At 38.5% G+C, this 14,716-nt stretch overlaps 1 protein-coding gene across 2 annotated transcripts in view; it reads right to left on the reverse strand.

Annotated features, from left to right (window-relative positions):
- MSRA (methionine sulfoxide reductase A) overlaps positions 1–14,716 on the reverse strand; it is a 214,549-nt gene that overhangs the window by 91,954 nt on the left and 107,879 nt on the right. For both annotated transcript variants that reach the window (XR_014490690.1, XM_083348460.1), the window contains exon 4: positions 8,091–8,195. Coding sequence is in view for 1 of the 2 variants with exons in the window: in XM_083348460.1 (XP_083204586.1) it covers positions 8,091–8,195 (105 nt within the window). In the remaining variant the exon portion in view is untranslated. The remainder of the gene's footprint in view (positions 1–8,090; positions 8,196–14,716) is intronic.

The following is a 14,716-nucleotide window of genomic DNA, read 5'->3' on the forward strand; positions in this document are numbered from 1 at the left end:
CAGTTCTGCCGAAGTGGTGCGAACCAACTGAATCCCACCACTGTATTAAGGGATGTTTGCATAATACATCGAGTCACATAATTAGACACCCATTATACTTAATACATTGTGAGAATCTTACCTATGTAGTTAATAATCAGAGTGTCATACAAATCCATAAAACTGGGCTGATCAAACCATGGTTCACTTAGACACAATGAGCTAGAGAGATGAATTGCTTTCCTTCAGTATGGCTTCCTCATGCACTCAATATTTTGTCTTACTTATGCACTGAATCATTCAACCCTGTCTAGATTACAGCATACTGAGGATTAAGACTTCTATAAAATTCATAGAAGTCTCTTATATTATCATTACGGCAAGTTATTACTGCATTACATTATGAGAAGGTAGAGGCTTTAGGTAATAGGGAAGAAAAACAGTCGTCTGAAAATGCTGTTTCAGGGAAAAAGGAGAAAGAGAAAATCAGATTTGACCTCTTGTAACTAATTAGACATGAAATCAAAGATTAAAAGCCTACTAATAATCCATGTAGCATTTACGCTTGAATTTTAATGCAGAATGTAAATCAAACTGACCAAAGGAATGCAGTGTTCACAAACTGCCATGAATAATGCATAAATAATGAAGGAGCTTATTTTGTACTGGATGTAGTCACTGTATCACATCCCTCCCCAATTCCCTGGTTAGCAAAAATGTGAGAGGCAGGTCAGATTATTCTAAAAACCTTCTGAAAACCAAAAACTGTGTTGCAGCTTATCGGTTACACTGGCTGAGTTTTATTTTATGGACTGCAGGCAACTATTTTATTTCATGCCTGAAATGACTAGACGTATAATGCCCAGAATCCAAAACCTGTCTTGGTAAAACAAACTTTGACCTTGTGTTCAGTATACAAAGTAATAATGTCACTTGCCTTATGTGACAAAATGTGCTGGAAATTGGGCAGATATAACAGCAACTTTTAATGGGCTTCACCTGGTGCAGAACATTTCCTAAAAAACGCTAGTGATTTAGTTTGACTGACTGTGCCATGCAGCGTGGAAGGGGCAACAGATGATGAATGATGACAGGACAGAATAGAGGAAATAAAATAATGAAAAAGATCCCGGACAAAGCACAACAAAGAAGGGAAGAGCAGTGTATCTGACACATAGATTGAGGAAATAATGGGGGACAAAAGTGCAGGTGAATTAGGAAGAAAGGAGAAAGAAGACATGTGGAAACAAAAACCTTACTGTACATGAGGCATATGGGGGTCTTCTTCTTCTGGGACTATACTATCTTTGGTACTAAATGGGGTTGCACTGCTCCAGGAAGACATGATGTGCAACTTGGGGATCCCAGAATGAGAAGGCCCCCAAATCCTGAGCTACTCAGTCTTACCAGGCTTCAGTTGAAGCCTGTTGTTCCCCATCCAGATCCCCATAGCCTTCAAGAATCAGGATAGAACATCAATAGCACTGCTTAATTCACCAGGGGCAGAGATGTATACGGGTATTCTTCACCTTCCAACCACAATTGAGCCCAAAATTTCTGTTTTATCACCTTTCTTGCCACAGTTGTTAAATGAATCACTGCATTGATAAGATAGTAACACGGTTGTTAAGTGAATCTGGCTTCCCCATTGACTTTGCTTGTCAGAAGGTTGCAAAAGTTGATCACATGACCATGGGACAGAGCAACAGTCATAAATATGAACCAGTTGCCAAGCATCTGAATTTTGATCACATGTTCACGAGGATGCTGCAAAGGTTGTAACTGTGAAAAACGATCATAAGTCACATTTTTAGTGCCATTGTAACTTTGAACAGTCACTAAATGAACTGTTGTAAGTTGAGGACTACCTGTAATAGGGTATCGTCAGCATACAGATACATTAGTATACTGCAAAGACACAGGAAGAGCAGGTGACGGTCTTGGCTAGGATTGCCTTTGAACAGTTTCAGGTTGTGCATCAGTTGCTGGATTAGGAGTTTCTGCTCACCGTCACACAAGTCCAGTCACCTCTAGGCGTCCGGACTACTGTATTGTAATCTGCTCTATATGGGTTACCCTTGAACAGTATCTGGAACTTCACCTGGTACAAAATGCAATAGCACATGCAGTTATCTGTACCCCTAGAATGGCACATGGCTAGTTTGCTTCCAGGTCCAATTCAAGGTGTTTGACCTTTAAAGTCCTTCTTTAGACCTTTAAAGTCCTTCTTCATAGCATGGGACAGATTATTTAACGAACTACCTGTTCCAGATTACTTCTACCTGTTCCATCAGGTTTAGCAGCCTAGAATCATAGGGATAAACTTCAGATCCTCTCTGCTAATGACCTATATTTTGTGGGACGAAAAGAGGGGCCTTTTTTGCAGTTCTGCCTACACTATGGAACATCATTCTTCCCACTCCTGAGATGAGATCTACCCTTCTTTTCAGAAGTCCCTTAAAACCTGATTATATAATAGGTTTGGGGGTCTTGTGGAAATGATTAGGATTAGGATAACATGAGGAAATGAGGATTGTGCATAACATCTACATTATTTTTACCTTTTTAAAGCTTTTTTTAAATAATGGTAATATTTACGTTTTAATTTTAGAGTGGTTTTGTAATTATTCTTTTTATGTTTTTATCATACATAATCAAATTCTATGAGGTGATAAATATGAATATAATAAGTAATATCAATGCTACAGGCAAAAGATAAAGAATTCAAAGGCTGGTTTCAAATATTAACACAAACTCTAGACCTGAATTACTAGAACATTCCCTAGATTACCTAATATACTGTAACTTACTTGTTAGTAGTAGTAGTAGTAGTAGTAGTAGTAGTAGTAGTAGACTTTATTGTCATTTCAACAATATACAGTACAGTACACAGTGAAACGAAATGTTTCCCCAGGACCAAGGTGCTACATCAGACGACATGAATCAAAAAACAAAAACAACCCCACAAACTACACATAACTCTAAACTAAAAACTTAAAAAAGTATTCATAGTTCCAGTTTCTTTGTATTAAGAATTCTAATGGCTTGTAGGAAGAAACTGTTACACAATCTGGATGTCCGAGACCGATGGCTTAACACAATCATGGTTCATATTAATGGTTGGGTTCCTACTATATGTTGAAAAAGTACAAATCAGTGTGCTCTGTTTAACCTGGCCTAGCATGCTGTTTGAATCTAGTTCATGGGTGTCAAACTCGCCACGTCACTGACGTGTTGTGACATATCGCGACTCTTTTTGCATTGCTGGCAATGGGGTGGGTGTAGCTTCAGTATGATGAAACCGGCCCACAGGCCGGCAGTTTGACACCCCTGGTCTAGTCCATCAGTAAAGTACAAGAGCTTCCCCAGTGGTCAATTTTTATGCACTTCGCTGCTGCTTCATCTTCTAGATCCAAATATCACTATATAAAATTGTTCTTTAGATTTTTACTTTGAAATACCATAGACATGGGACATGACTGATGATTAAGAACAATTTCTTTCTTACTGCTTATTCATTTTGTGAGATTTCTGGTAATAATAATAAGAATAAGAATAAGAATAAGAATAATAATAATAATAATAATAATAATAATAATAATAATAATAATGAAGAAGAAGAAGAAGAAGAAGAAGAAGAAGAAGAAGAAGAAGAAGAAGAAGAAGAAGAAGAAGAAGAAGAAGTTGTAAGGGACCTTGGAGGTCATCTAGTCCAACCCCCTGCTCAGGCAGGAAACCCTATACCATTTCAGACAAATGGCTGTCCAGTCTCTTCTTAAAAACTTCCAGTGTTGGAGCATTCACCACTTCTGGAGGCAGGTTGTTCCACTGGTTAATTGTTCTAACTGTCAGGAGGTTTCTCCTTAGTTCTAGGTTGCTTCTATCCTTGACTAGTTTCCATCCGTTGCTTCTTGTCCTGCTTTCAGGTGTTTTGGAGAATAGCTTGACTCCCTCTTCTTTGTGAAAGCCCCTGAGATATTGGAACACTGCTATCGTGTCACCCCTCACCCTTCTCTTCGTTAAACTGCACACACCCAATTCCAGCAACCGTTCCTTGTATGTTTTAGCCTCCAGTCCCCCAAACATCTTTGTTGCTCTTCTCTGTACTCTTTCTAGAGTCTCAACATCTTTTTTACATCGTGGTGACCAAAACTGGATGCAGTATTCCAGGTGTGGCCTTACCAAGGCATTGTAAAGTGGTATTAGTACTTCATGTAATCTTGATTCTATCCCTCTGTTAATGCAGCCTAGCACTGTGTTGGCTTTTTTGGCAGCTGCAGCACACTGCTGGCTCATATTTAAGTGACTGTCCACTAGGACTCCGAGATCCCTCTCACAGTTACTACTATTGAGCAAGGTACCACCTATACTATACCTATGCATTTGATTTTTCCTGCCTAAATGTAGAACCTTACTTTTTTCACCACTGAATTTCATTTTGTTAGATAGTGCCCAGTGTTCGAGTCTGTCCAGATCCTCCTGTATCTTAAGCCTATCTTCTGGAGTATTGGCTATTCCTGCCAGCTTGGTGTCGTCTGCAAATTTGATGAGTTCCCCATCTATCCCCTCATCCAAGTCGTTAATGAAGATATTGAAGAGCACTGGGCCCAGAACAGAGCCCTGGGGCACCCCACTACACACTTCCTTGCATGTAGATGCTTTGCTTATTTCCTTCTGTCCCAACACAATTCCCAACACAAATTCAAACATATATATTTGTGGGAACAACATAATCTACTGGCAAGAAAAAAATAGGGAATGGAATTAGAACTTACAACTCACTCCCCTATTAATTTTATAGATGCTTCTTTAGTCTCATTATAGAATCTATTTAAGGCCTTTAAATTTAACGTAGACTTGTTGAACAGGGGGTAAAAGGAAAGTCCTCTCCTCCCACTTCCCCACAAATAGTTGTCTTTTGAAAGAAAACCTTCATTATTTCTCCTGTCTCATGGATGTTGACTATAGGGTCAACATAGAGCAAGGGATGCTATTCCAGACAGAAGTCCTACTTGTAAGCCTCTCATAAGGCTCTACTTGTCTACTGTACAATTAGAACACAGTGCAGGGATATCTTTTATCTGATCCAGAACAGCTCCTTTATGGCTGAAGCAGAAAAGAATACAATACCATGTCAATAAGTCTTGGTAAATACAAAGTGTCATCCCAATAGCTGAATTTTCTTCACTTGTGCAAAGCAGCTCTGTTACTGAGGTCTGGGTTTCTTATATATCTTTTTCAAAGTTCTGAAGGAGTCATCTTGAACAATTTTGAAAAATCAGTACATTTTATGCAATGATCCTTTCTGTAATGACCCATTTGACATTATAAAAGTAGGGTTATCACAAAATGTGCAATGTTAGTTTAGGCTTGCTTTCACATTTGTATATGGGTACAGCTGTCCTCCTTCTCCAAGTAGACACATCTGCTCATTAGAAAAACAATGTAATTTCTAGTGTCTAATTCTAATTATTTGCAGATGATAGATTCCTTGTGCAGCCTCCATAAAAGGCACAGCTTTTCCCACTCAGTGACTAATAATCAGGGCCTTTAGGTAACATGAAACAAAGCAGTAAAGATCTGGTACAAATTTGTGTCCATTTTTGTGTATGTTGAATGAGGAATCTTCAGGTCCTCAGCCTTCTACTATTTGATATTAGCAATCTAAATAAAGCAGTTTCATGCACTTGACTTGGTTTACAAAATCCTGTAGTCTTCTATGGTGATAATTTATTACTACAGATGCCAAGGTCTGATTTATTACGATAGATTCCAAAGGGAGTCAAGCAGCTGAGAAATACCTATTCCGCCCTGACTCTCTTTTTTGCTTGTGGTCATGTGTCAAATGAAACTTTCTATTATTGGGGTAGGTACCAGAAGGTTTGAGCTGCATCCTATTTGGGTAGAAAATAAAAGCTCATCAAAAAGATATGCTCATGCTTGCTGCACTGGTGATCCTGACCCAAACTGAAACAGCAACAGCACAGCATGAAATGTTCCTACATAAAAATAAAGGACAGGCATTGCAAAGATAAGCACTTTGCAGAAAAGATATCAGGAAGGAAGAAAGGAAGGAAGTTCCAAAATGAACAGTGGGAAAGACAAAGGGAAAAAGTAGCAAAAAAGGCACTTTGCTTAAGTCCTTTGAGTCCTAAGTCCCTATTTCATTTCTCTATATTTTGGCTATCTTCTTAACATTTTACAGTGGGAGAAATTGCATTCCTCCCCCCATCAATGACAGCTTAATAAAGCATATCATATTATCATATATTTAAAAGCTCCCAAAAACTTTAGGATCAGTTACTGTATTTGATATTTTGAGAACACATCATGGATACTCTCATAAAACAGTTACTGAAGGAAGCTTGCATTTTCCCCAAATGGTTGCCATGACAGATATAGAATCGTACACCTGGAAGGGACTTTGGAGGTCTTCTAGTCCAACCCCATCCAAGGCAGAAGACCTTACTGCATTCTGGACAAGTGGCTCTCCAATCTTTTCTTGAAGACCTTCAGCAAAGGTCTTCACAAGGAATCTATCTTGCACCCACAACTATGGTAGGCAAGCTGTTCCATTGATTAATTATTCTTACTGAAGGAAGTTCTCCTTAGTACCAAATTAGATCTCTCTTTAATGTGTGTTGGTATGTGTACATTCTTATACATGCAATATATAGGTTTGCAATATAGTCAACAGAAAATAATCCTCTTTAAAAAGAATGATCCAAAATGCTGAAACTATATTTCTTTCTTATTCTTCAATATCCTATTTGAAAGAGGATGACTGGAGAAGTATTTCATTGAAAGATCATGACATATCTCAAGCTTCTGCAGGAGAAAGCTATCACACCCTCTTCTTTTCTTAAAGATGGGCCAGTAGTACCCTGTCAGTGACACCTATGGATTGGGCCTGCAAATCAAAGAATATTCAAATTGTTCTGAATGTAATCACCCAATTTGAATATTTGAATATTCCTTGAATATATCAGGAAGAACCATTGGAAAACAGGACTGTGGGATTAAGACCATTTACCTTTATATACTGTGGCAGAGTATAGCTGAAGGTTGTAGAGCTCTAATATCTATATCTATATCTATCTATCTATCTATCTATCTATCTATCTATCTATCTATCTATCTATCTATCTATCTATCTATCATCTATCTAATTATATTAATAACAGAAATCTATGAAGATCATTAGATGTTATGTTATTTCAAAATCTCTCAAGAGGTTTTCTGAGATTTTGCAGGAATTGAGCATATTCATATGAAACTGTGAAATGAAATATGTGAAGTAGAGCTGTGATGATCTAGTCCTGCCTTAGGCGTGAAAGCTGACTGGGTGACTTTGGCCTATCACTCTCTTTCAGCTCAACTCATCTCACATTGTTGTTGTTGAGGGAAAAATAGAGGAAGAAAGAGCATTAGGTATGTTATTTATGAAATAATAATAATAATAATAATAATAATAATAATAATAATAATAATAATAATAATAATAATTGTTATATTAAATCTTACACAATGTTGGAGATTTAGCCATAAATGTATGTTCATGCCATCATGAAATCATATGATAGTATTTACCTTCTCTTTCTAATGGCATATTACAGGCCGCCTGAAAGCACTGAGCAAAATACTGATTATAAGACCTGTCCACCACACTGTTATTCTACATGCATCATTTTATTATTATTTTTCTCAGCATAAAAGATACCACAAAAAAATGAAATAGACCAAAGTCATAAACATCGTAACTGAAATGATCAACTGTGTAGCTATGTAGAAATAAGACCTTTAATCTGAAAGGCGAGAGATTGCATTAAAGAAGAAGGTGTAAGAATCCAAAGGTGAGAAGAATTTCTATTGCCTTATAAGTCTCTCTGTGGGAATTTTCACAGCACAGACATCTATTGGAGGCAGGGGGGAGGACGGTGGCTTGTGAAATTCTAGTTCCTCATGCTTCGCATCTCATCAATAAATGCCTGCAATCATGCTCTTGAGCTGTGGTGTGATTTCAAGGTTCATCTCTTCCAAGCAGCTCAAACACTAATTATCCCAGCTGTAATTAGTAAGATAATTAAATACTGGCTCACTCATCACACTACCTTGTGTCGGGTCATGATTCTCCCAGAAGACCTTGAGCAGTTTCTCAAAGCTGATGGTTTCCGGCTGAAATACCACTCGCACAACTTCAGTATGGCCAGTTTTGCCTTCAATGAAATAATAAGAAACAAGAATATTAATCATTGAAACCAACCCAAGGAATGTATTTATTATTCCCTACTACGTTAAACAAGTAAAAATATGTGGAGAGAAAAAGACTGGCTATTAACGGTTGTAAGCCATGCCACTTTTTCTGGTAGTTTCAGAAATGGCAATGCTTCATTCCTTTGGGAAACTACACTTTTTTTTACTTCATTTTTTCCAGCTCTGCAAGGCATGGCAATAAAGTCATGGGTGACAAGTACGGCAGGGAGGAGATGGCAAGAGGCAGTTTCAGCACCTTATTGTTCTGGCTCTCTCCTTACTATTTAGGGAGTGGGTGGCTTCATTTTTGAAAGGAAAATAGACATGCTATATTTCTAGATTAATACATATTTTGCAGGTTTCTTCTAAACTAATAATATAGAGAAAAGGATTCTGCCAAATTTTTTCAGCAACATCTTCTCTATTTCTGAAAGTAGCATAAAAAAGTTAGTGGTGACAGGTATCTGAAGGTTGCCCATCTCTGTCAAGAGAAAATGACGCTGGAAACTAATCACACTACATGGGGGGGGGTGTTGAGCTGGGGAAAACTGCTAGGACATTTATAAGAATCATATATCATAGTTTGTGGGGGGAAACTACTTTAACAGTTTAATATTTGCCTTCATTATTATCAAAGTATTTCTCATTTTAACAACTGCTTGTTACAAAACTCAGATTATTTCAGCAAAGTTTCTTGTAACCTCTATTACTTTTAGCTTGGCCTCACTGTTCTCAGCTGTATCACCTCTGATTAAAGAAGTAGGGTATGAAAAGAAATGAAATTTTATCACACAGTAATATCATAAAACCTTTCATTACCATTGAATTTGGCCAAGGAAACCTGTATTACGTAATTCAAGGAAGCTATGAGCTATGCCATGCAGGGCCAACCAAGACGGACAGGTTTACATTCCAATTCCAAAGAAAGGCAGTGCCAAAGAATGTTCAAACTATCGCACCATTGCACTCATTTTACATGCTAACAACAATTCTATCAGAAATAGCATTACAATGTTATTTTTTAATTTATGACATTTGTTGTTGTTGTTAGTTGTGAAGACGTGTCTGACCCATCGCAACGCTATGGACAATGTTCCTCCAGGCCTTCCTGTCCTCTACCATCTTCTGGAGTCCATTTAAGCTCACACCTACTGCTTCAGTGACTCCATCCAGCCACCTCATTCTCTGTCGTCCCCTACTTCTCTTGCCCTCAACCTTTCCCAGCATTAGGCTCTTCTCCAGTGAGTCCTTCCTTCTCATAAGGTAAGCAAAGTATTTGAGTTTTAGCTTCAGGATCTGGCTTTCAAAAGAGCAGTCAGGGTTGATGTCCTCTAGGACTGACCGGTTTGATCGCCTTGCAGTCCAAGGGACTCGCAGGAGTCTTCTCCAGCACCATAGTTCAAAGGCTTCAATTCTTTGGCGCTCAGCCTTTCTTATGGTCCAACTTTCACAGCCATACATTGCAACTGGGAAGACCATAGCCTTGACTATACGCACTTTTGTTGGCAGGGTGATGTCTCTGCTTTTTAGTGTGCTGTCTAGATTTGCCATGGCTTTCCTCCCCAGGAGCAAGCGTCTTTTAATTTCTTGGATGCAGTCCCCATCTGCGGTGATCTTGGATCCCAGGAAAATAAAATCTGTCACTACCTCCATTTCTTCCCCATCTATTTGCCAGGAATTGAGAGGGCCGGATGCCATGATCTTGGTTTTCTTAATGTTAAGTTTCAACCCATGTTTTACATTCTCCTTCTTTACCAGCAACAAGAGGCTCTTTAGTTCCTCTTCACTTTCTGCCATTAGAGTGGTATCATCTGCATATCTTAGGTTGTTGATATTTCTCCTGGCAATCTTAATTCCAACTTTCGATTCATCTAGCCCTGCCTTTCTCATGATGTGCTCTGCATATAAGTTAAACAGGCAGGGCGACAGTATACAGCCTTGCTGGACTCCTTTCCCAATTTTGAACCTATCAGTGGTTCCGTGTCCAGTTCTCACTGTTGCTTCTTGACCCGCATATAGGTTTCTCAAGAGAGAAATAAGATGGTCTGGTACTCCCATCTCTTTAAGAACTTGCCACGGTTTGTTGTGATCCACACAATCAAAGGCTTTAGCATAGTCAATAAAGCAGAAGTAGATGTTTTTCTGGAACTCCCTAGCTTTCTCCATGATCCAGCGTATGTTGGCAATTTGATCCCTAGTTCCTCTGCCTCTTCAAAATCCTGCCTGTACTTCTGGTAGTTTTCAATCAACATACTGCTGGAGTCTAGCTTGTAGGATTTTAAGCATAACTTTATAGCATGTGAAATGAATGCAATGGTGCGATAGTTTGTACATTCTTTGGCACTACCTTTCTTTGGAATTGGAATGTAAACTGATCTTTTCCAATCCTGTGGCCACTGTTGAGTTTTCCAAATTTACTGGCAAATTGAGTGTAGCGCTTTTACTGCATCGTCTTTTAAGATTTTGAATCTTAAAAGACGATGGGAAGGGGGGATTTTTAAAGGAAAATTGTATTTTAAAACTTTTCAATAAAAAAAAAAGATTTTGAATAGCTCAGCTGTAATACTGTCACCTCCACTTGCTTTGTTGTTGCTCAGCTTTCCTAAGGCCCACTTCACTTCACATTCTAGGATGTCTGGCTCGAGGTCAGTGACCACCTCATCGTGGTTATCAGGGACGTTAAGCTCGTTCTTGTATAGTTCTTCTGTGTAATTTTGCCACCTCTTCTTAATCTCTTCTACCTCTGTCAGGTCCCTGCCATTTTGGTCCTTTATCATGCCTATTTTTGCATGAAACATTCCCTTCATCTCCAATTTTCTTGAAGAGATCTCTAGTTCTCCCTATTCTATTGTTTTCTTCTATTTCTTTGCACTGTTCATTTAAGAAGGTATTCTTGTCTCTTCTAGCTATTCTCTGGAATTCTGCATTCAATTGGGCATATCTTTCTTTTTCTCCCTTGCCTTTCGCTTCCCTCCTTTCCTCAGCTATTTGCAAAGCTTCCTCAGACAGCCATTTTGCTTTCTTGCATTTCTTTTTCTTTGGGATGGTTTTAGTTGCTACCTCTTGTACAATGTTGCGAACCTCCGTCCATAGTTCTTCAGGCACTCTGTCTATCAGATCTAATTCCTTAAATCTGTTTGTCACCTCTACTGTATATTCAACAGGGATATGATTTAATTCATACCTGAGTGGCCTAATGCTTTTCCCTACTTTCTTCAGTTTAAGCCTAAATTTTGCAACTAGAAGCTCATGGTCTGAGCCACAGTCAGCTCCTGGTCTTGTTTTTATTGACTGTATAGAGCTTCTCCATCTTTGGCTGCAGAGCACATAGTCAATCTGATTTCTGTGTTGACCGTCTGGTGATGTCCATGTGTAGAGCCGTCTCTTGGGTTGTTGGAAAAGAATGTTTGCTATGACCATCGTATTCTCTTGAGAAAATTCTATCAGCCTGTGCCCTGCTTCATTTTGTACTCCAAGGTCAAACTTGCCTGTTATTCCGATTATCTTTTGGCTTCCTACTTTAGCATTCCAATCCCCCATGGTGATAAGGACATCATTTTTGGTGTTAGTTCTATAAGGTGCTGTAGGGCTTCATAGAACCGGTCAATTTCATCCTCTTCAGCACCTGTGGTTGGGGCATAGACCTGGACTACTGTTGATATTGAATGGTTTGCCTTGGATTCGAACTGAGATTATTCTGTCATTTTGGGGATTGTATCCCAGTATTGCTTTTCCTACTCTTTTATTGACTATGAAGGCTACTCCATTTCTTCTGAGGGATTCTGGCCCGCAGTAATATACCTGATGGTCATCTGAATTAAATTCACCCATTTCTGTTCATTTTAGTTCACTGATTCCTAAGATGTCGATGTTCAGTCTTGTCTTCTCTTGTTTGACCACATCCAGCTTTCCTTGATTCATGGATCTTACATTCCAGGTTCCTATGGAGAAAAAAATCTTTACAGCATCGGACTTTCCTTTCACCACCAGATATATCCAGAGTGGAGCGTCCTTTTGGATTTGGCCCAGTTGCTTCATTCTTTCTGGCACTACTAATACTAGCCCTCTGCTCTTCCCCAGTAGCATATTGGACGCCTTCCGACCTGAGGGGCTCATCTTCCAGCGTCATATCTTTTTGCCTTTTGGTACTGTCCATGGGGTTTCATGGCAAAGATACTGGAGTGGGTTGCCATTTCCTTCTCCAGTGGATCACGTTTTGTCAGAACTCTCTGCTATGACCTGTCCGTCTTGGTTGGCCCTGCATGGCACAGCTCACAACTTCATTGAATTATGCAAGCCCGTTCGCCATAACAAGGCAGTAATTCATAAAGGGGTCTGATGGAATAACACTGATACTGTATAAACTGCAAATGAAGTAATACAGGTTTCCTTGGCCAAATTCAATGGTAATGAAAGATAGAGGAAAATGGTGTTTAGAGGATGCATTAAACAGAGGATTGTGGTAACATCCAAGTGCATTGTATAACAGTGTTTCCCACCATCCAATAAAATAAATGAAGCAGGACTCTTGCTAAATAAAACCTTCATCTGGAAAACACCTTTGGAGTATTTGATAAAGCAATCACTGAGCATAATAAAATTATTTCTGAAATGCTGCAGAACATCTTATTGTTGATAAGCACACCAATGTTTTTGTGTTAAATGTAACTTTTAGCATAAAAAGAGAAATAAACGCTATCCACCAAGTAGTGATAGTCTAAATGTGGAGCAGGGAAGCAAAACAAAAATATTCAATTAATGTTGTGACAAAACGCTAGATTGTAGAAAAATGTAGCATGTCTTTTGCCTTTAAGATGAGGAAAATGAATGTAATAATTGTTTACACTGCTAGCACAGTGGTGGGAATGTGCATAAAAATGTGGTCATAACCAGGGGTTCTATTTAAGTGACATCCATTTCCTTTTTCAGCAATGTTTGAGTTAAAGGACAGATTACGGACAGGCCATCACTACAGAAAAACTATCTATGTGATTGCTAAGAGTAAACATAAGACATTATCAATGGCACATTATCAACAAATCAGAAAATCCATACTCAATTACCGTTTATTTTTATGTCATAATTTACTTATTTTAAAAGGCTATAGAGCAGAACATATCTGCCTAAATTTGGAAGAGTCGGGCTTGCTGGAATTTCTCCTCCCAACAATTTAGGTGGAAATTCCCTCCTGAATTAACACTCTCAGTTTTTCTCTTAGTTTTTTTCACCCACTTATCTCTTTTTTCAGCTTAGTTCTGGCCTTCCAGTTCCTATTTGAGCCCCTACTTAAAATATATCTTTAACTTCACACCTAATATATAGTATCCTTAGTCTATATATTTAAATAAGAGAAAGAAATTTTTCAATTTGCCAGTGGTTGCTTCTATGCTAAATATCAGAAGGCTTCCTAAAATAGAGAAGAACTGACCCAGTGACATAACTTCTACACAAAGTAATAATTATATCAGCATAACCATGCATACATATCACTTTCATGTGCAGATAACATGCAAACTTATCAGTGTGATGCTTATCATACATCTTACTATAGATCAGTACAAAAAGTATGGCCAGAGAGCAGTTTGTGATTTGCCAGTATCTTTTGAAGTTAAATGCTTAGTCTTTGGCATCTAAGGGTGTTTGTGGAGCTTTTAGGGGCAAAATGAATGCTTTAGGCTTTATATTTTTATTTTTTTTTAATTTTAATTCCATTGATATCCCGCCCTTCTCCGAAGACTCAGGGCGGCTTACAAGCTTAGCCACTGAAAGCACCTATTTCACAATTAACAATTTGGGGCTCTCCTCCAAACATGGTCTGTCAAATCCCCAAACCAATATTGGTTTTCCTACATATGTGCTTTTGTTTGGGGCCTACCATTCTGCTGGGAAGGGGGATGTGCTTTCGCTTGGGATAACTTTCGCTTTTTACTCTCCCGCCTCTATCCACTTCAGAGAAGAATGTGTCTCCCTTATCAGGAAGACAGTTACGAAGAAACGAAACTGGAGAAGACCTTGAGATGTGCGCCAAGACACATCTTGTTGATTGTATTGTTTATGTCATGTCTTGTTTTTTATATGTATTTTTTTGTTTAAATATATGTTTATATAAAAGCAATAAAAACATTTTTTTTTAAAAAAGAGATGTGCGCCAACTGTACCAATTACCAAAACATCGTGCCGCCTGTGGATTGGCTGGATTTCAAATGGACGTTATGACTTTGATGGGAGGAGGAAGATTGCTAGTTTAACTATACCGTTTAAGCAGGATTTTCCGCAGATCTCGCCTTGACTTCCCTATTGTCATTAACCCCTAATAAAAGTACCTTTTGAGACAATGCCTGTTTCAAGAGTTCTGCTTTCTTGGATGGCTAGTTGAGGTGGGTCTTTACATGATCCCTTGTCTTAACTCACTTTTGAACTGTGGACATTTCTCATGTTCCTCAAAAAAGAAAAAGCTGCATAAAAATCAATAGCTGCATGAAAA

Source organism: Vipera ursinii (genome assembly GCF_947247035.1).
Source record: "Vipera ursinii genome assembly, chromosome: 1".
Lineage (NCBI taxonomy): Eukaryota > Metazoa > Chordata > Lepidosauria > Squamata > Viperidae > Vipera > Vipera ursinii.